This window comes from Rattus norvegicus, chromosome 8, assembly GCF_021556685.1.
Source record: "Rattus norvegicus strain SHRSP/BbbUtx chromosome 8, alternate assembly SHRSP_T2T, whole genome shotgun sequence".
NCBI classification, from domain to species: domain Eukaryota; kingdom Metazoa; phylum Chordata; class Mammalia; order Rodentia; family Muridae; genus Rattus; species Rattus norvegicus.
Window position 1 is genome coordinate 80,968,750 of NC_141541.1, and position 20,277 is coordinate 80,989,026.

General features: G+C 40.7%; 1 protein-coding gene across 4 annotated transcripts in view; it reads left to right on the forward strand.

Moving 5' to 3' along the window:
- Positions 1 to 9,899: 9,899 nt before the first annotated feature.
- The window catches only part of Rfx7 (regulatory factor X, 7), an 85,976-nt gene continuing 75,598 nt past the window's right edge, over positions 9,900 to 20,277 (forward strand). Inside the window, exons 1-2 of one of the 4 annotated variants that reach the window (XM_087562202.1) lie at positions 9,900 to 10,335; positions 10,498 to 10,663. In XM_087562202.1, the coding sequence (XP_087418328.1) occupies positions 10,503 to 10,663 (161 nt within the window). In that variant the 5' untranslated portion in view covers positions 9,900 to 10,335; positions 10,498 to 10,502. 4 annotated transcript variants of the gene reach the window in all.

A 20,277-nucleotide genomic window follows, 5' to 3' on the forward strand; every position in this document is an offset into this window, starting at 1 on the left:
CTACTCTAGTAGTGACTATCTTTTATGTTGCATATACAGAGAATAAAAACACACTTCCTGACCATATATGATTCACAGTATACAAAGCCACAATATAGGAAGGCTAGAATCTGGAACCAAGAAATACCCCCTATTCTGAGACAGTGTCTGACATAAGGTCCTAGAGGAGACAGAAAAGAGGTGGCAGTGTGGGTGGAGTGGGGAGTGGATAAGGAAACAGTTGAGGTACACTGTGTGATGGTGGTCTTGTATATTCAACTGATAATTCTGTACTGGCAGAGAGCTAAATGCTGGCAGGATTCCCCATTGCCATTTTTATCTCCCATTACTAGGTTGTTGTTTTTTTTAATATCCATTATTCCTCACCTGCATAAGGTAATCGAGAATGTATCAGAGATTGCCTCACTACCGATTGGCTGTAATAAAAAGCTGAAGGCCAATAACTGGGCAGGAAGTGGAAGGTAGAAATTCTGAGAGCAAGAGCAAGACAGAGACACACACAGACACAGACACAGACACAGACACAGACACAGACACAGACACAGACACAGACAGACAGACAGACAGACAGACAGGCACACACACACACACACACACACACACACACACACACACACACACACTTGAAGAAGAAATGATGAGACGTGGGAGATTCACCCAGTTGACATGGAGGTGAACAGATGGACGAGAGCTGGGCAGAGAGGTAGAACTAACCACATGGCCAGATGTAGCCTAGTTAGTCGGGTTACGTTTGGAGTGGCTAGACTACCCTAGCTAAAAGGCCTGAGCTATAAAATATTAAAAAGCCTCTGTGTATTATTTATATTGTTGGCAGGTCCAAGAAAGTCCCACTATAGGAAACACTTCAGAGAAGATGCCATTCTGAACCAATGAGAACCCTTGTATGATTAAGAATGTCTTTGTATGTAGAAGACTCTATTGGCAGAAGACAAGGGTCACATCAAACCTGCTCCCGAGGTTGAGAAGGCAAACTTGTTGCTAGAGATTAGAAACTGGATTAGTTCCTTTTCTTTTGGCTATGACCAAATACTTGACTAGAAGAAATTTACAGAGGAAAATACTGGGGCTGGAGATGTAGCTCACTTAGTAGAATGCTTTCCTAGAATGCATGAAGCCCTGGGTTCAATGCCCAGCACCGCACAGAAACAGAAGAATCATGAGTTCATTCTACTGGTAGCCAACTTAGAATAGATGAGACCCTTTCCAGGGTGGAGAGATTTATTTTGGCGCATGGAGCAGTCCATACAACTTGGTTGGAAAGGTCAACTGGCAAAATACATGGTACAGGCACAGTGGCGAGAACTGCTTGAGACTGCAGCAATAGAAGTGTGAGACTGCTTAGTCACATCTAAATGGAGCGACAAGGGGACCGAGACAAATGCTGGTACTCACCCGGCTTTCTCCTTTTCACTACTTTGTTCAATCCTGGAATTCAGCTGCTGGGATGGTGCCACCCACATTCCGAGTGGCCTTTCCTGCATCACAGATATAACTAAAAAATGTACCTTATTAATGTCCATGTGTTTCTTCATCTAATCAAACTAAAATGAAAATTAGCCAACATAACACCCAAGAGAGCTTCCCATTCCACCCTTCTTTCAGTGTATAAGGTCACTTGTGTAGTTTTGGTTTCCCCAGTGCCAGACTATTGATCTCTTTTTTCTCATTTGTGCCCTTCTTACTTCAGTGCTCCATATAAAAATTACTGTATTCCCATTGAGCCTCTACCATCACCAAGCAACTACCTGATCTTCCAGAAGCCCTTTCAGCTTGTCCTCTCACAGTCCTGCTTATTCTCTGTCTCCACTGGTTACTGCTGTCTAACGGTTTTTCAGGGAGGCCCTCTCTTGTGTATCTTTCAGTTATTGGTTTTACTGCCAAGTGCCTTTTTGAGTAGCCCTTTCTCATTATTATGGTCATCTTCTACATGAAAGAAATCAATTTGCTAGTTCATTTCTAACCTATTCTTTGGACCAATCTCTTATACAAATTAGTATGTTGAAGTATAAGATAATATAATGTATGTATGTGTACAGTCTCATATGAGCTGTTTTCTGGTAGATTCTTGTCTCATACAGTGAATTTGTAAAGACAGATCCATAAAAGAAAGAACAGACTCTTCGGAGAAAGTTCAAGAGGCTTAAATGTTTGTCTCACTTTAAGAAAAATGTACATGGGCTGGGTGGTGGTGACACACGCATTAACCTCTGCACTTGGGAGGCAGAAGCAGGCAGATTATGAGTTTGAGGCCAGCCTGATCTACAGAGCAAACTCCAGAATACCCAGAGCTCACAAAGAAACACTGCCCCCCCCACCAAAAAAAAAAGCAGGAAAGAAAGAATATATATGTTAGTGTTCTCTTAAAGGTAAGAACGGTATCTTTTTTGACACTTGTGTTTAAACATTTGAAGGTTCCAGAATAATAGTTTGTATACCATATGTACTTCAGAGTTCCTTAAGCTGAAATAATATGTGGGTTATTGGTTAGGCTCCCTCCAGGTGAGCCTACACCTGCACTGACTTCCTCATTGTATATAGGATTGGCTCTTAAAATCTTTTCATTGTAACTTTTAGAATTAGAATACACTTCTACTTCACTTGCTTCTGTTCATAGGTGCTACTGACCTGAATATCTGAGGTATTGGATTTCTATTTGGGACCTTTTTGGCCACAAGTAAAAGTAAACCGTTCCTTTAAAATTCTGACAGTTGATATTAAGTTGAATCCTCCTTAATATAATTTCAGGTCAAAATAAACATGTATTTACTACCAAACTGGCAAATTTTTTTCTAAGTGAAATCCAAGCAGTATTTGGCATTCATTTTTATACCTTTAATTTGAACAGCTAAGTACATTATGTGAACTTAACCCACTAATCCTTAAAGCTAAGTAAACTTGAAAGAAGTGATTGCATAGATAGGGTCTCATAGGCAGATAGCATTAATAGCCTTACTCTGTATTTGAACAGGTCAGCTACCTTGCCTTTAACAGATCACTGTTTAAATTGCAGAATAAAATGTGTGTGTGTTCTAACATAACTCACATTTTCTCATTAGGCTTCTTAGTATATAAGACATTTAGGACATCTCTCCGAATTTGCCACTATTCACTTAGCTTTAAACTCTGCAACTTGCCTCTTCTGTAATCTTGTTTCATGTTTATTTTCTTCTTCCCACTCCCCACATTTTCCCTCTCTTAATACAATGAAAGGCAAGTTCTGTATTATATTACAGCATGGAGTTTAACATAGTACTCCCTAGGACTACATGAAACTTGAAAGAGAAGCCCAAAGAAATACTCATCAGTTTCTAAAATTAAAATATCAAAAATCGGGCAAGGAAGGGATAAAGGGTTAGGAGGCCTTCTTTCCTGGCTCTTCTAATTGACATGGAGGTGCTTAGCACTTTCTCCTTTAAGCTCCTAGAGGGAAACATTTGGGATGGAAGAAGGCAGAGGATGTTACAGTAAAGGGGGGATAGGATGTTTATATGTTTAAGGTGAAAAGAAAAGGAATGGGATAGAACCTTCATCATGTCTGTGCTAAGCTACCATTGTTTATGTCACTTAATATTTTTTTTCTTTTCTATTTTTCGGAGCTGGGGACCGAACCCAGGGCCTTGTGCTTGCTAGGCAAGCGCTCTACCACTGAGCTAAATCCCCAACCCCTGTCACTTAATATTTATCAGTGATGAAACCAATTTTGGGCGGTACCATCTTTTGATGGAACAAGCGTAATTAGTAATATAACGCTGTTTGGTAAGGTAGAAGGGTAACAGCCTTCACAGGCAATGGAATTTAAAAGTTAGGCCTTTAAGAAATCTGAAACAGAAAAACACATAGTCAGGTCACCTAAAAAGAAAAAAACAGAGACTCACCACCACCTTTTCCCTCTCTCATATTCCATGAAGGATCTGGCCACAGATCACCAGGACTTTGCTATTCTTTCATCACTTTGAGCCCTCCAGTGATTATTGCCTCCTTTACCTGAAATCATCTTCCCCCAGTGCTTAGTCAGGGTTGCTACTGCTGTCATGAAACACCACGACCAAAAGCAAGTTGGGGAGGAAAGCGTTTATTTGGCTTGCACTTCCACATCATAGTCCACCATTGGAAAAAGGCAGGGCAGAACCTGGAAGCAGAAGCTAAGGTAAGGCCAGGAAGGGATGTTGCATACTGGCTTGCTCTTCATGGCTTGTTCAGCCTGACTGCTTATAGCACCCACAATGGATGGGCCCTTCCCACATCGATCACTAATTAATAAAATGCCCTACAGGCTTGCCTATAGCTAGTTCGTATGGAGGCCTTTTCTCAATTGAGGCTCCTTCCTCTCAGATGACTATAGCTTGTTATGTTAAGTTGCCATAAACTAACCAGCACCGGGTTGACCCCTGTGAACTTGACACACACACACTTCACTGTTAAACCACCTTTCCTTTCTTGTTTATCCCAACAAGTGTACAATATAAAACATTTTCTTTTTTTGTTTGTTTGTTTTTGTTTTTTCAAGACAGGGTTTCTCTGTGTACCTCTGGCTGTCCTGGAACTCACTCTGTAGACCAGGTTGTCCTCGAACTCACAGAGACCCGCCTGCCTCTGCCTGAGTGCTGGGTTAAAGGTGTGCACCACCACTACAGGCCAATTGTAGAACATTTTCAAACCTAAAAAGTTTTACAAGTCTTACAAATTTAAACACTTTTAAAATTCAATCTCTTTTAAAATCCAAAATCTCTCAACTATGGGCTCCTGTAAAACAAAAAGAAAGTTAGATACTTTGTTTCAAGAGGAAAGAACCAAGGCACAGTCACAATCAAAGCAAAGCAAAACCAGACTCCACCTGTGTAAATAACCCAATGTCCAATATCTGGGATTTACTTATGATCTTCTGAGCATCTCCACCGGTCTGCATCACCTCTCTGGCCCCACCCTCTCCAGCACACACAGCTTGTCCTCTCGGCTCTGACCGACTCCACTCCGCTGCTGCTGTTCTTGGTAGTCATCCCACGGTACTGACACCTCAAGTCAGGGGTCTCTTGCAGTAACTGGAAGCACTTTCACCTATAGCCTCTCCTGGGCTCTCTTCTGGGACTCCAGCCTTGCTACACAGCACCAAGCTTCAGCTGTTCTCTATGACCCCTTCATGTGTTCAAAACCAGCATAACCTGGGTGACCAATTTCAGATATCAGCACAAGGTACAACCTTGGCCACATCTAGAACACAGCTTCTGTGTGTTGACCATAGGAAGTCCTTCCCCGGAAGACTTCACCTCAACAATGCTGGTCTCTCTTCCTCCTTTACCTCCTCCCCCTCCCCTTCCTCCTCCTCCTTCAAGATTTATTGTATGTATGAGTGCTCTATCTGCATGTACAGCTGCTAAAGAGATGGTTCAGTGGTTAAGAGCTGCTCTCTTCTTAATCACAGCACATACTTCAGCCTCAGCTGGCCAGCATCATTGTCCCAAAAACAAGGGTTCTACTTCAGTGGTTCTATTCTCTTGTTAGAGCTGACTTTTCATTTCCAGTTGAGCAGACACCACAGATTCTTCATACAAATGACCTGGTAGAGCATTTCCTTCCCTCTGAAGTTAACAAGCCAGGGCTCCATCATCTTCACTGCCCTCAACATTCATGTACTCAAAAATCCTACAGAACAGTTCACCGAACTCTCAACACTCAATGACTTTTTAGCCCAAAGTTACAAACTCTTTCCACAAAATCCTGCCCAAAACAACATGGTCAGGTCTGTCACAGCACTATCTCATGCTCCTGCCTTAGTGGTGTTGTTATGATGGTGTTGATGGTCATCATAATGAAACATCATCACCAAGAGGGTGGGGAGGGAAGAGTTGATTTGGCTTACACGTCTACATTGTAGTTTACCACCTAAGGAAGTCAGGGCGGGGGGCTGGAAGCAGGAGCTGAGGTGGACGCCACACAGGATGCTGCTTACTGGCTTCTTCTTCATGGCTCACTCACTGATTTGTTGCTGTTTGTTTTTTGAGACAGAGTTTCTCTGTGTGGCCTTGGATGTCCTGGAACTAGCACTGTAAACCAGGCTGGCCTGAAACTCACAGAGATCCCCTTGCCTCTGCCTCCCCAGTGCTGAGGTTCAAGGTGTGCACCACCACCACCTGGCGCAGCTGCTTTCTTATAGAACCCAGGACCATCAGCCCAGGGGTGGCACCACCCACAACAGGCTGGGCCCTCCCTAATCAATCACTGATTAAGAGAATGCAGTACAGGTTTGCCAACAGCCCAGTTCTATAGAGGCATTTTCTCAGTTAAGGTTCCCTCCTCTCAGATGACTATAGTTCAAGTCAAGTCAACATAAAACTAGACAGCACACCCAGGTTCTGTCTCTTATTCTTTTCAGGGATACGCAATTCAAAGGCCAGCCAAGAGGCCTTCTCTAGATAGTTCTTCTAACTTCAAAAGACCAATCTCTCTAATCTATCTCTACCATTCATAGACATTATTGTGGTGATTTGAATAAGACTAACCCCTATAGCCTCATATGCTGAGGACTTAATCCTTAGTTGGTGGAGCTGTTGGTGAAGTATTAGAACCTGTGACCTTGTTGGAAGAGGAGTGTCACGCAGTGTGCCTCTCTGCCCCCTACTATGGTTTGAGGTATGAGTTCTCACCCATTCCTCCTGCCATGCTTCTCTCTGCCATCATGGACTCTGAAACAACAAGCCCAAGTAAATGCTTTATCCTTGGTCATAGTGTCTCCTCAAAGCAACAGAAAGAAACAAAGACAATATATTTTGGAATTCATCTCATATACTTCAATATGTTATTCTCTCTCTACTTCACAGAATATAAACTATTTTTGAGTTGGGCCTATGCCTTATTTATATTTTCTACACCCAATAATATTATGTGGTATTAATTTTCCTCATACCTTGTAAGTTATGGGAGCTTTATCTCATTAATCTTTAGAAATAAGTGTATCATGTATCATATATCATCCCTACACATATATATTATAGTGTAAATATGTCACACTCTGAAATGGTTTATAAGGGAAATGAAGTTTTCATACATAAGATTATTAGAAAGGGGTCTAGAGGAGTGGCTCAGTGGTTGAGAGCAGTGTCTTCTTCCAGAGGACCTGGGTTCAATTTCCAGCACTCATGTGGCAGCTCACAGCTGTCTGTAACTCCAGTTCCAGGGCATCTGACATCCTCACAAAGAAATACATGCAGGCAAAACACCCCAATCCTCATAAAATAAAATAAATAAATCTCTTTTTAAAAAGTACTAGAAAAAAGTTAATAACTGAATGTTACTGACTAAACACTAGAGAGCCAGGAATTATGTCCCAGGACCACTAGCACAAATTAGTCTGCTTCTGAGGTATTCACAGCTACTTTGTCAACTTGCTTTTAGAACACCTCAGTGGTTTACAGCCCACTCTCCATGCTGTTCCTGACTCTAAAACCAGAGTTTTCCTTCCCCATTCTATTGACATTCCTCAGATTGTTTTTTCCCCACTGTCATACACACCCTCATGGGAAAATTAGCTTACTTTCTGGGGTTGGGTGTGCTCATAATCAATGCTATTTTAAAAATTCATATTCACTAAAAAGTTTTATATTACCTCCCATGGGAGTGAACTGAAACTGAGAAAATGAGTCACACTGATTCTAAGTTGGCCTTTACTCGGGGTCTCTGGGTTTGGCCTGAATCTCCCACCAAGTTTTTAGGTAACTTTATCATTTTTTTCAAGTTTCTTTTTTTTTTTTTTTTTTTTTTTTTTGGAGCTGAGGACTGAACCCAGGGCCTTGAGCTTGCTAGGCAAGAGCTCTACCACTGAGCTAAATCCTCAACCCCTTTTTTCAAGTTTCTTAAAAGCATAGTTTATTTAAATTAAGTCTCCTATAAAAACTGTAACAAAGCCCAAATTTACTTCTCAGATGTTAAGTATGAGCAATGATCCTTCTTTTCCTGAAAGGATGTCTCATTCTGGCAATAAGATCTCTTCAGTCCATTGCTATATGAAAACCCTCTCATGGCTGGTTGAACCTAATGGTTCCAGATGTCTGCTCCAACTGCCTTGCTCCCAACCCCAAAGGCCTCAAGTCTGCATAAGCGCGCTCTATTCAGAATCGCCACTAGAGGGCAAATCGGGGCTGTAGCTCTGCTGAGCCCTCTAGTGGTGACTGTGGGATACGAGGCTCTTTATGGAACCTATTAAAAACTGTAAAGTTGCACTCCGGGAAGCCAGCCTGTGTGACACCCGGTAGTGAAGTTATTTTAAAGACATCTCGGTTCTCAACTTCCTTTTCTTAAGGTCTTCAGCAGTCCCAGTTACTTTTCTTTGATGATTCTCCCCCTCAGGATGTGGCAATGTGAAGCCATTACTCTCTCTTCGGATTAAAAAATTTTTTAGAAAAATGGGACCACTTTCCCCACTTTTAATATCATCATCTCCGTGGACACAGGATTATAAATTACACAGTCTGGATCCTCATGAAGAAACTGTATTTTGCAAATACACCCTCCACCCATCCAGGTGCAAACATTCAGACTACGTCTGGGTTTCGAGTCTGAGTGAACCAGGCCCGAGGCCACATGGACAAAGCAAGAGAATTTCAGGCCAAGATAGGGAACAGTGCACTCAAAAGACCACGCAATTCAAGCCAATCAGATTCACCACCCGCTAGGAGTCTAAAAGGTGGCAGAGCCTCCTAGCTCAAAGTCCATCCAGGAAAGTGGCCAGAAAATCTGATAGGAACGAGTCTGATAGAAACTGTCAGAAAAGTTAGGAGCTGGAAGGCTCATTACAGCCACAGGCAAAGAGAAAGGTCAGTGAGAGCTGCGCAGCTGTTCTATTTGGTGCCAGAGGCTTTGGCTGCTGTCTTCTACACCCAGGCGCTTAGCCTTCCTGACCAGCCCCACCTAGAAAAGTCAATTCTTCTGCTCCTATAAGAAGAATAATTTGTTGGAGGCAGGGAGTCTCACTCTCAGTCAGCAAAGCTCTTTTAGTATGAATGGGAAGAGGGCGAATGGTGGGCAATCTCTGGCTGGGGTGAGTTTAGATGGCTGCAAAGGAAGAGCTCTTGGCTGAAGCTTGGGCCTCCATGTTGTATTACATGTGTTTCTTTGAGAAACAGGAGGGGCCTTGGCTGCCAGGGACCCTGACAAGCCGCGGCTTGAGCTGTGTCTCAGAGCCTGAGCTGAATTGGGTGTGTAAAGCAGGGAGGGCACTCCTGGCACGGGGGTGGGGAACAGCATGGGCAAAGGCACCAAGGAAGAATGAATCTGCTGCGTGCTGAGGATGGCATGGAGACTTCACTGATTGGAGCTGGGAGTTCTTGCAGGGGGGATGGAGGCGGCTGTGATTGGATAGCTAAAGTGGGGCCAGATTTGGAGGGCTTTGAATGCCCGACCGAGGAGCACTTCAACCAGCTCCTCACTTGCCATTTTCCTACCGGACCGAATTAGCTCAGGGCGCTAGCTCTTCGAAAAGCTCTCACCTGCTTCAGCACGGTCCGGTGGCTGAGCTAGGAAGCAATACTGACTAGCTGAGGGAAACGTTCGCGAGTGTGTGGTGAGGGGGGCGGGCGTGTAGATTCGTTTCACCTTACACACTAGGAAGCAATAAATTCTCCCTTCCACGCCGCACGGTGGCACGGGTCCACTCCACGCCGCCGTCCCGTGAGCCCGCTCCCCGCCCCCAACACGCCGTCCCCCGCGCCCGCCGCAGCCACCGGACCGCTCCCTCAGGGGCCCCGTCGCGGCTTCCTGGGCCCGTGGCCCGCCGCCGCTCCGCCCCGCGCGCTCCGCGCCCCCCTGCGGCCCCGCGCCGCGCCCGCACACGCGCGTCCACGCCCCCCGGCCGCGCGGTAGGTGTTGTGCCGTCTGCGCTGGGCCGCAGTGCGGCTGCGCGCGCTGGGCTGCTCTGGGCTGGCAGGGCAGCAGCGGCCGCGGCGGCGGGGCCGGGAGCGAGCGAGGGAGCGAGCGAGCGGCTCGGGGGAGTTCGGAGGCGCCAGGCCCCCGGGGGAGGGCGGCCGGGGAGGCAGGCCCCCGAGAGACCTGTCGGGTTGGATTTTGGGGCCGAGGGGGCGCCTGACCACCGACCTCGTTCTTCAGACGCCCCCCAGCCCCGGCCGCTGACGGGGGGCTGAGGGGCGCCGCCATGCCTCTGCCGCGGTGACGCGCGGGGCGGTAAGGAGAACCGGGAGAGGAACCGTGACGAGAACCGCAAGGAGAACCGGGAGAGGAACCGTGACGAGAGCCGCGAGGAGCCGCGCGGTCTCCCCGGGGATGTCCCTCAGGCGGCCAGAGAAAGCGACTCACTCGAGCCCTGGGGTATAGGCCTAGCTTATCCAGCTTCCTTCCTTCCTCCTCCTCCTCTTCCTCCCCTCCTCCTCCTCTTCCTCCCCTCCCCCTCCTCCTCCCCTCGTCGTCCTCCCCTCCGCGTCTCTTCCCTCACCCTTCCCCGCGCCCCCATCTTCCCTCCCTCCCCTCCAGCAGCGATGGCAGAGGAACAACAACAGCCGCCACCACAGCAGCTCGATGCCCATCAGCAGCTTCCCCTCAGCGCCCCCAACCCCGGGGTGGCTCTGCCAGCCCTTGTGCCCGGGCTGCCAGGGACAGAGGCCAGCGCTCTGCAACACAAGATCAAGAACTCCATCTGGTAAGAGGATCCTCCATCGCTGGGGTAGAACAGCCTAGGCACATTTCTGCTGCAAATGGGGTGGGGGGCGGCGGCATCCGAAGAGGAAGCTAATGCATTCATTGAAGGTGGGTTTCCAGAGCCGAGTGCATGGCTATGGCACCTCTGGAAGGGGGAAGGTTGCACACACCCCTGGTCTCCTTAGACACACGAGCGCTCACACACACACACACACACACACACACACACACACCATGCTTCCCTCTCCACAATTGTAAGCAGATAAACAAGTTATTTGTGCATTTTCCACATATAGTAAGGGAAATATGGGTCAAGATTAAGTCGTTGCATGATAGTGGCATGAATTGGAAACTTGTAGTGTAAAAATGTGTTCACTCCTTTTGTAGTCATAGGAGGAGGAAGAAGTGTATTGTGAATTTTGACCAAACAAGACATTGTATGTAACAGAATTATATGCAGCACAAAACCTAACATGTCTTTTTCATTCAGTTGGATTAGTTGCTGTTTCTGGATGGTTTTGCCTCCTTTATTCTCGCACTGAATTTCCCTTCTAGGGAATTTATTCTTTGTATTGACTGTAAAAGAAATGCTTCTTTAGCATAAACTATTTTAACAATTTGCAAGGTAAAGTGAATGTTTTGTTAAATGTAAAAAAGCTTTTGCTATTTTTGTGTAATTATTAAAAAGAAACTAGATGGAACACTCACTACTAGTCCTGTATTTTCTTGTGTGGGAATTTGGAATATTTCAACGTTAACTGAACTCTTAAAGTATAACAGTATTAATATATACACAGAGTTAAGTCCGTCTTCTATGAGAACCACTCCAAGTGTTCTTTAATTGTGAACTTGCCTTGCTTTGTAGGATTCTTTATTAACTGACTTTTTTTTTAACCATAGCACTATTTTTAAAATGGAAAGGAATATATGGAGTTTGGTCAAAGATTGCTTTTAATAGAAATTTTAAAATACAACTAAGTATGATGTGAAAAATAGCCTTGTTTTTTTTCGGGGTTTTTTGTTTTGTTTTGTTTTGTTTTGTTTTGTTTTTAGCAGTCAGGTTCATCATTGACTATGACTACTAAAATAACAAAACTTGCAATTTGAAAACAAAGGTATCATAAAGCAACTAGCATCTAATGTATAGCATTTGAACATTTCAAAACAGTAACCAATTTTAAATACAAAATTAAAAGTTGTTATATAGTAATTTTCCTTATTTTCTTAGCATGCTTCCATGTCATGATGCTAATAGGAAGTAGGTCAGTGCAGGCTTTTACTAGTTTAATACTATACAATAGTTGACAGTTGAATGTCTTGGTTTTATTTTTAATTTTAATATGAAACAATTATTTTAAAAGGATTTATAAGGCTTTGACAATAGTTATGTGGCAACTTGAGTAAGTCAGATATGTGAGATAATTTTATGCACGTGTTGGGGGGGGTGGTTATGGAGATGGGGAGGCCAAGTAATACCTTCATTCAATGGATACCTTTTTCTGTTTTAAAATCTGTAATTTATGAATATGGTTAATTTTACACTTGCTTTGTTGGGCTCCACAAAGCCTGACATTTTGTTTATTGCTGCATAATGCAACTTAAGGTCCCTGAAATCGTCACTGAATTGAAGTAAACCACTCACTCAAGTTTTTTTACACTCAAATGAGGGACATCCCAGTTATAGTATTCAAATCTTTTAAGAAAGGTAAATTTTAAAGGTTGAATTAGTAAGTCTGTTTCATTATGAGAATAAAAGAGATTTTATTGTATAATTTCACAGAAAGAGTGAGTTATATAGTATACTGAGGATAATATTTGCATCATGATGGTCGTGGAGTGTCTTTTTACTTATTTATTTTTATTAACTCATGATTTAATTCCTTCATTGGTAATGGTATTTACACATCCGCGACAACTTAACTCTAGACTTGCACATGATAAAACATCTGAAGTAGAGGAAGTAGAGTTCAGTTCAAATACACGCCTTAATATCAAAATGTGCTGTTCTGTATCTTCATTTTGACATACTAGCAGTTCATTTCCACCTTTAGTAATTCTGTTTGCAGAAATTATTTCTTTTTTTTATACTTAAAACTTTAGGATAAACAACCATAGTGGATGATAAATATTAGTGGCCATATTTGATATAAACTTGTAACTCCTCCACAAGAACAGCTTTGTGTTATTCATCAAGTAAAGTGCAGATGTTAAAAAGTGAAAGTTCCGTTGCTATTTTTTTTTTTTTTTGAGTCCAGGGCATACTATGTAACCCTGGCAGGTCTCAAACTCAGAAGTCCTATCTGCCTTCTTGCTTTCTAAGTTCTAGATTTAAGGGCATTTGCCTCCACGCCCACCACCTCATTGCTGCTATCATCTAAAAAGTAATATTTTAAAAACACCATAAAACTTGTCTTAATAGATATAACCCCAACTCTATATGTATTATATTTCGTATTTTTTAGGTAATACTTTTCCCACCATTTAAAAAAAAATCACCTAGTAATGTTTTGAAAGATTGTCAGTTTTGTATCGCTTTTCCGTCATCCTTCAGTTATATTGATTATTAAGAGTTAAAGTGAGATTCGAAAGAAATGTGGCATTTAAAAATCCTCAACTGGGTTTTGCATTTAGGTTGATCATAGTTTCTAAATTACTGGGCTTGCAGATCACAAACAAGTCTGTACTTGTCCTCCTACTCTACGATTATAAATATAGTATGTGATGTAGGCCTTTCACTGGACAATGAGTTATTATCTTGGCTCACAATTAATTTATTCCATTTATTAAATGCTATCTGATAAAAGTATTTGTTTGTAATTTCAAGCATTAAATACATCTCTAAAAAAAGGAATAAGTATTCAACATTAAGACCACAGTATTTAATGAGATTAAAACTATTTCTCAAGACTTGGAAATAGTATGGACTTTTAGAAAATATACTAAATGATTCTAGAAAATATACTGCCAATTTGATAGTGTTATGTTTGTATTAATGTGTTAGTGGATCTCTTCTAATTAAGCCTAGGTTAACAAATGTATCTGCCTGTTGTCTGTGTTTCTTGATCTTACTCCTTCCTGTTCCATAGACAGTCTAAATCACTTGCATGCCTCACTTGAAAGAATTTTTTATTTGTAGAGGTGATTTAATTCTGAGTAGGCTATGAGAATGTTATTTACATTTTATAATTTATAATTATATAATTTGAAGATTTTTTTTCTAAACAGGAGAAAGGAAGAGAATATTAATATAGTAGAAACACATAGTTTTTCGTTTTGGGTATTTTTTGAGCAGGTTTTGATCTGTGACCCTGGTTGGCTTGAAATTTATATAATCTTTCTGCCTCAGCCTCTCAAGCCCTCGAATTGTGTTCCATGATACCTGGTTACCTAAATCTGTCTGTCTGTGTGTGTGTCTGTCTGCCTCTGTCTTTCTGTTTTAAAGAAGACTCATACTGATAGCTTAAACAAAAGCCGTATTTATGTTGCATTTCTCTTTGGTTACTTACATTTTCCCTTCTCAGTGACTTCATAATTGAAAATATATGCAAATTTCTATTTAGTTTAAACAACAAAATTTTTACTACCCACCTCTATTTGTTTTTTGAGACAGGATCCCTCTATGTTGTTCTGGCTGTATTAGAGCTTGCTATGTAGATCAGGCTGGACTTGAACTCACAGAGACCCTCCTGCCTCTGCCTGTCTAGTGCTGGGATTAAAAGCATACACCACCATACTTGGCTCCTTTTTCTTTTAAAAGATGTTTTACTTAAAACCATCATAGAATAGAAACTTAAAAAATAAATAAATAAAATACAAAACACTGCATATGAGATCTCTTCTGTCTTCTTGGATGTAGTGATATGCACCTTTAATCCCAGCATTTGGGACACTGAAGCAGGTGAGTCCCTGTGAATTCAAGGCTAGCCAGAACTACAAAAAGACCCTGTCTTAAACAAAACATAATATGTAGCTCAGGGGAAGAGCACTTCCCTAGCTTGTATAAGGCTCTAGGTTATCCCCAGATACTGGGCACCACATGGAAGGAAGGAAGGAAGGAATGAAGGAAGGAAGGAAGGAAGGAAGGAAGGAAGAAAGGAAGGAAGAATGTACATGAGTGAGAGTGGCTCATGTTTGCTTTTTGGTTGTAATGTGGATAATAAATTTTCACCTAAAAAATTAAAGTCAAAAAGAAGCCCTAATACTTCATTATAGAAAATAATACACAGAAAATTCTGATTCTAATGGCATTACTTTCAGGTAAAACCTTATGTCTTTCAACAGTAAGATATATCAGTATTCTACCCCTTTATGTTAAGAAACTGAATAACGGTTGGGGATTTAGCTCAGTGGTAGAGCACTTGCCTAGCAAGCGCAAGGCCCTGGGTTCGGTCCCCAGCTCCGAAAAAAAAAGAACAAAAAAAAAAAAAAAAGAAAGAAACTGATTAACAGGTAAGCTGTGGAATTTCTAAATTCATTAGCCAATCATGGGGCAATGTCAGAGGGTCAAAAGTTCATCATCTTCATTGATTTCTGATCTGGTATATTTTAGATTTAGGATTGTAATCTAAGAATTATTTTGGATATTTTTAGGTTATCATCTATACTCAATTTTGTTTTGTTGTCTTATGGTTATGGAATAAGCATCTCAATAGTAAGTGATTAATCTCATTTCTATTTTAGTACAATGAGTACAATAGAGTACAATACTCTATAACATTTACATAGTAATATCATATTAGTCCTGTTTTCTGTCTTCTGGCATAGAGCTCAGTAGTTAGTTTAGTTTTCTTCTTGATCCATGCAGTGTATTAGTGCTGTAAGAAATAATTGTAATTCATCCAAATGTAGTGGGAAACATGTGTTGTTAAATAGCTCGTACCTCTGACCTTTTATTTTCTTGCATATATTTTAGTTTAGTTGGTTAAATGGCTCCTACCCTGAAATCAGGTAGTCTTCTATATCAGCACAGAAAAGACTTGGTTTGCTATCACTTGGTGTACTGAGGCCAGTTGTGATGTTTATGTCACAGTACTAAGTGGCGCTGATCCCAGAAAGAAATTGTCTTCTCTGTCATCCAAATATGCAAGTTATACAATTTCAAGCCTGTCAAATTTCTAGTTCTGTTTAGCTTAACTAATGGTATGTATATATTTAAATAATTGATCAGTTAGTTCTCCCACCTGGGAGTTGTCTTAAGCTGGTATTTGCAAACTGACTTGGCTTCTGTCTCATCGCTGATTTTAGAAATTTACTTGGGAAATGAGCTGGTGGGAAGACAGAAGTATATTATCATGAAAGGTGTGTTTTGAATAAAATTATATCGAGTCTCTTTTACCTAAATTTTTGAAGACAAATATTAAACAATGTAATTACTAAAATTTGAACACTTAAGAATTGTGCTCAACTGAATATCTGTTGTATACAAAGTGCTAAATAAACATTGGCATCTAAGGAATGCTCATTGTTTGCCTTTAATGGTAACCTTGGGTGGAAAATGTGCAGTGACACTTCTCATATTCAGTTGGGGACTTACCAGGGAAAGAAAAGACACATGTAAAAGTATGGATTCTGCAAAAGTACACCATCATTTCCTCATTTATAAAGTAGAGGGTTATATGAATGACCTTGAAAGTTCTTTTAGCTTTTAAAAATCTATGAGTTTGCTAATAGATTAATATTGACAGCAATAATTAAACATGCCATAAGCACAGTGAAACACTAATATAATTATTATGAGCCATCAACAGAAGATTTTTAGTCAACAGGTTATTAGGATTTGATAGTGTCTACTTGAGTGTTAGCCCAGAGGAACTATCTGAAGGTGTCATTCTGTTACCATGTGCAAGTATTTCATTACATGAGATTAAGTCTGCAAATATTTACTGAAAATGTATAACATATAAAATGTTCTAAGAGCTAATTGATTACGTACACATGTGCTAGGCTGTAGAATGACCCTAGCTGTTGTGGAGCCTGTGAGCTGCTGGCTGAGAGACTTTGCTCCTTTAGCTTGTTTATAGAGTTGCTTAAACCTACAAGCACTTCATGTAGCAACCTCTTCCAATGGTACTAATGTAGTATTTTGAGCCAGTAGTGAATGCTAATGTAAACAAAACAGTTGTCTATTGGTTTCAGAATACTTTAGTGTAGGGTTGCACTTCACAATTATTTCCTTCATTTAGGGTAGACATGTAATGAATTATTGCAACAGTGTCTTTTTTAAGAACAAGGCAGTAAGATGGTTCCAGGGCCGTAACAAAATCACACACTCTTATTGCCCCCATTTCTATTATTCTCTTTGTGTAGGCATTTCTTTTTTATTGTGTTTCCTGGAGGATTCTAAGAAGTCAAATTAAAGATGAGCAGAATTGTCCAATCAGGGAAGAGTCTTCCTATTCTAGACAGGATCATGAAATGAAGGTCAACACACTGAGGCTTTAATGCTCTTGATTGCTACTATGAGACTAAGATAGTTAGCCCTCGACTTCAAAACCATCAAGCATGATTCAATAATTTTTTTGAGGCTATAAACATTTCTCTTTTTTTGTTGTTTTATTAACTACACTTGTCCTATTTACAGGAGGGAATGGAAACAGGTTTGATTAATTTTTACAGTATTTTATTAAGCATCTACCATGGCAGATTTTATACACACACACACACACACACACACACACACACACAAAATTGTATAAAGGTGAGGTTTTATATTTCCTTCTATCTAAGACTAAACCAAAAACATATTACTGTTCTTTGCTATTTGAATCTCCACTTGTGATACTGAATTAAGAGGATGAGAGGTTGTATAGTTGGAGACCACAGTCTGTTATGCCATGAAATCTAGGAAGTTAAAGAGTCAATAGTCTCCTGTCTGTAAGCATAAGCAATCAGAATGTAAAGTGAATAAATAAATACATTTTTTAAAAAGGAGGGGGTTCAATAGGGTATAATTTCCTATCTTTTCCAAAATACCCTTATGAAGAAAAAAAATTTTTTTACTTGAATTTTGTTGTCTTAAGTTTGGGTAGCAAGGGATCAGGTAATGTATAATATGTTCATACTCAGTCCAACACAGGACTAATAAATTGATTTGAATTTGCATTCTGATGTCTGTCCAAAACATGGGTATAGAAAATGATGTTATAGATGCCTTACATTTGCCTCCGTTTTCCTTTCTGAAAACAGTTTTCTTGGAATTTGAGCTCTGTTGTTAATAATGCATCATAATGATTGGTTTTCTTGGAGGGTGAGGTCATTGCTAGGGCTCATGGTTGTTGACTTTTATGATTTTTAATGTGTAAAACTGAGCATGGAGCTAGGGAGTCAATAAAGTCCCTGCCATGCAAGCATGAGGACCTGAGTTTGGATTCCCAGTGCTCATGTAAAAACTGGGTGCAGCTGCATGTGTGTGTAACCCATGCAGTGGGGTCGCAGAGATAGGCTGAGACTTGGACATCCCTGGGTGGCCACCCTATCCAGATTGGTGATTTCCAATTTCAGGTTTACTGAGAAACCATGTCTCAAGTAAAGGTGGTGAGTGATTCAGGAAGACAACCAATGTCAAATTCTGTCCCCACCTGAGCACATCCATGTGTTTGCATACCTGCATGCATATATGCACACTATACATAAACATATCCATACCATCCCCCAGCAGGTGTACTAGAAGAGCACCTGGGGTTGTGGGCTTCTTTCTGTCTTTCCATGGCCGTCCTATTTCATATGGTCAAAGAGTGACCTTGTGTTATTTTTTTCTGCTTATTCACACTACAACTCCTGACCTGTTGACTTGTTGAGCCTGCTATGAGTTGTGCTATTTAATATTTCTCCATAGTTTACACTGGACTTACTGTCTGAGATAAGTCTATTTTAGTGAATAAAAAAATTTTAACTAAATGAAACTTTTATTTTCTAATATGTGAAGTCCAAAGGAAGCAAAGCTATCACTGCAGAAATCTTAAGTAATATATAGTATAGCAGAACATTGTTACTGGTGTATAGAGAGGCCAAGAACTTATATTTTGCAATAGATATATGAGATGTAGAAAGTTATGTTTCTAGGAATCTGAAAATGTATATCAACAAAATGATTCAGTTAATGTAAATGAGTCTTTCCCCTAATTTGATTGTGCTCATTAGTGCTATGTAAGGCATACATATAGGAATCTGTGATAGAAAATATCACACTCAGATTATTAATATATGATCCAGTTTTTCTAAAGCAAAAGCTATTTGCAAACAGCATTTGGTCACATTCTATGTATAAAAGTTCCCGAGAACTAAGAAAGTCATTAATCTTAAATCCATAAAAGCCAAGTAGTCTTGGAAAGGGAAATTCAGTATACAGTTATTGTAATGTTTCCACATGCAAAGCATAGGAAAATTAAAAATTTAATAGGGGACTATTCCAACCTTTAAAACATCACCCACTTGAATTTTATATATAAAAGTAAGATTTTGTTTAATTCAGTAATGATCTAAGTATATGAAGAGGAATTCAATAGGATATTAAGGTTTTTTGTTTTTGTTTTTGTTTTTGTTTAATTTGCCAAGCTCAGGATTATGGCTTTAGTTTAAACCAAAAAAAAAAAAAAAAATCAAAAGATAGACTGTAGATTTAAACAAATCTATCAAATAAGAAATTTAGCAGATTCTTACTGTGACTTCTTTATTCTTTCTGTCATGAATTAGATTTAGAACTGGTGATGACAGTGAGCCTTACCAATAATGTAGGTTAGAAGAGGAAAATAGTGTGGGAGAAAATTTATTTGGGAAACTTATTAATGAATACAGTTCCCGCATATAAATGGGAGTGCCAACCTTTTATAACCCTCTTACCTAAGTTTGTATTTACACAGGTAGAAAAAAAAGTATAAAATAATAACAGAAGAGGGGTGGATATAGATGACCACAACAGAACTAAAGTACAGGTCATTACTTTAAATTTAGCATTTTATTATTTTTTTTCTAGATTTATTTATTTTATCTGTATGAATGTTACCTGCATGTATGAATGAAACCATGTGTCTGGTGCCCATGAAGATGAGAAGAAGGTATGAGAGCCCCTGGGACTAGAATTACAAATAGTTGTGAGCCATCAAATAGGTGCTTTGAGTGGAATCTAGGTTTTCTGCAAGGACAATAAGTGGTATCTTTTTTTTTTTTTTTTTTTTTTTTTTTTTTATTAACTTGAGTATTTCTTATATACATTTCGAGTGTTATTCCCTTTCCCGGTTTCCGGGCAAACATCCCCCTCCCCCCTCCCCTTCCTTATGGGTGTTCCCCTCCCAACCCTCCCCCCATTGCCGCCCTCCCCCCATAGACTAGTTCACTGTGGGTTCAGTCTTAGCAGGACCCAGGGCTTCCCCTTCCACTGGTGCTCTTACTAGGATATTCATTGCTACCTATGGGGTCAGAGTCCAGGGTCAGTCCATGTATAGTCTTTAGGTAGTGGCTTAGTCCCTGGAAGCTCTGGTTGCTTGGCATTGTTGTACTTTTGGGGTCTCGAGCCCCTTCAAGCTCTTCCAGTTCTTTCTCTGATTCCTTCAATAGGGGACCTATTCTCAGTTCAGTGGTTTGCTGCTGGCATTCGCCTCTATATTTGCTGTATTCTGG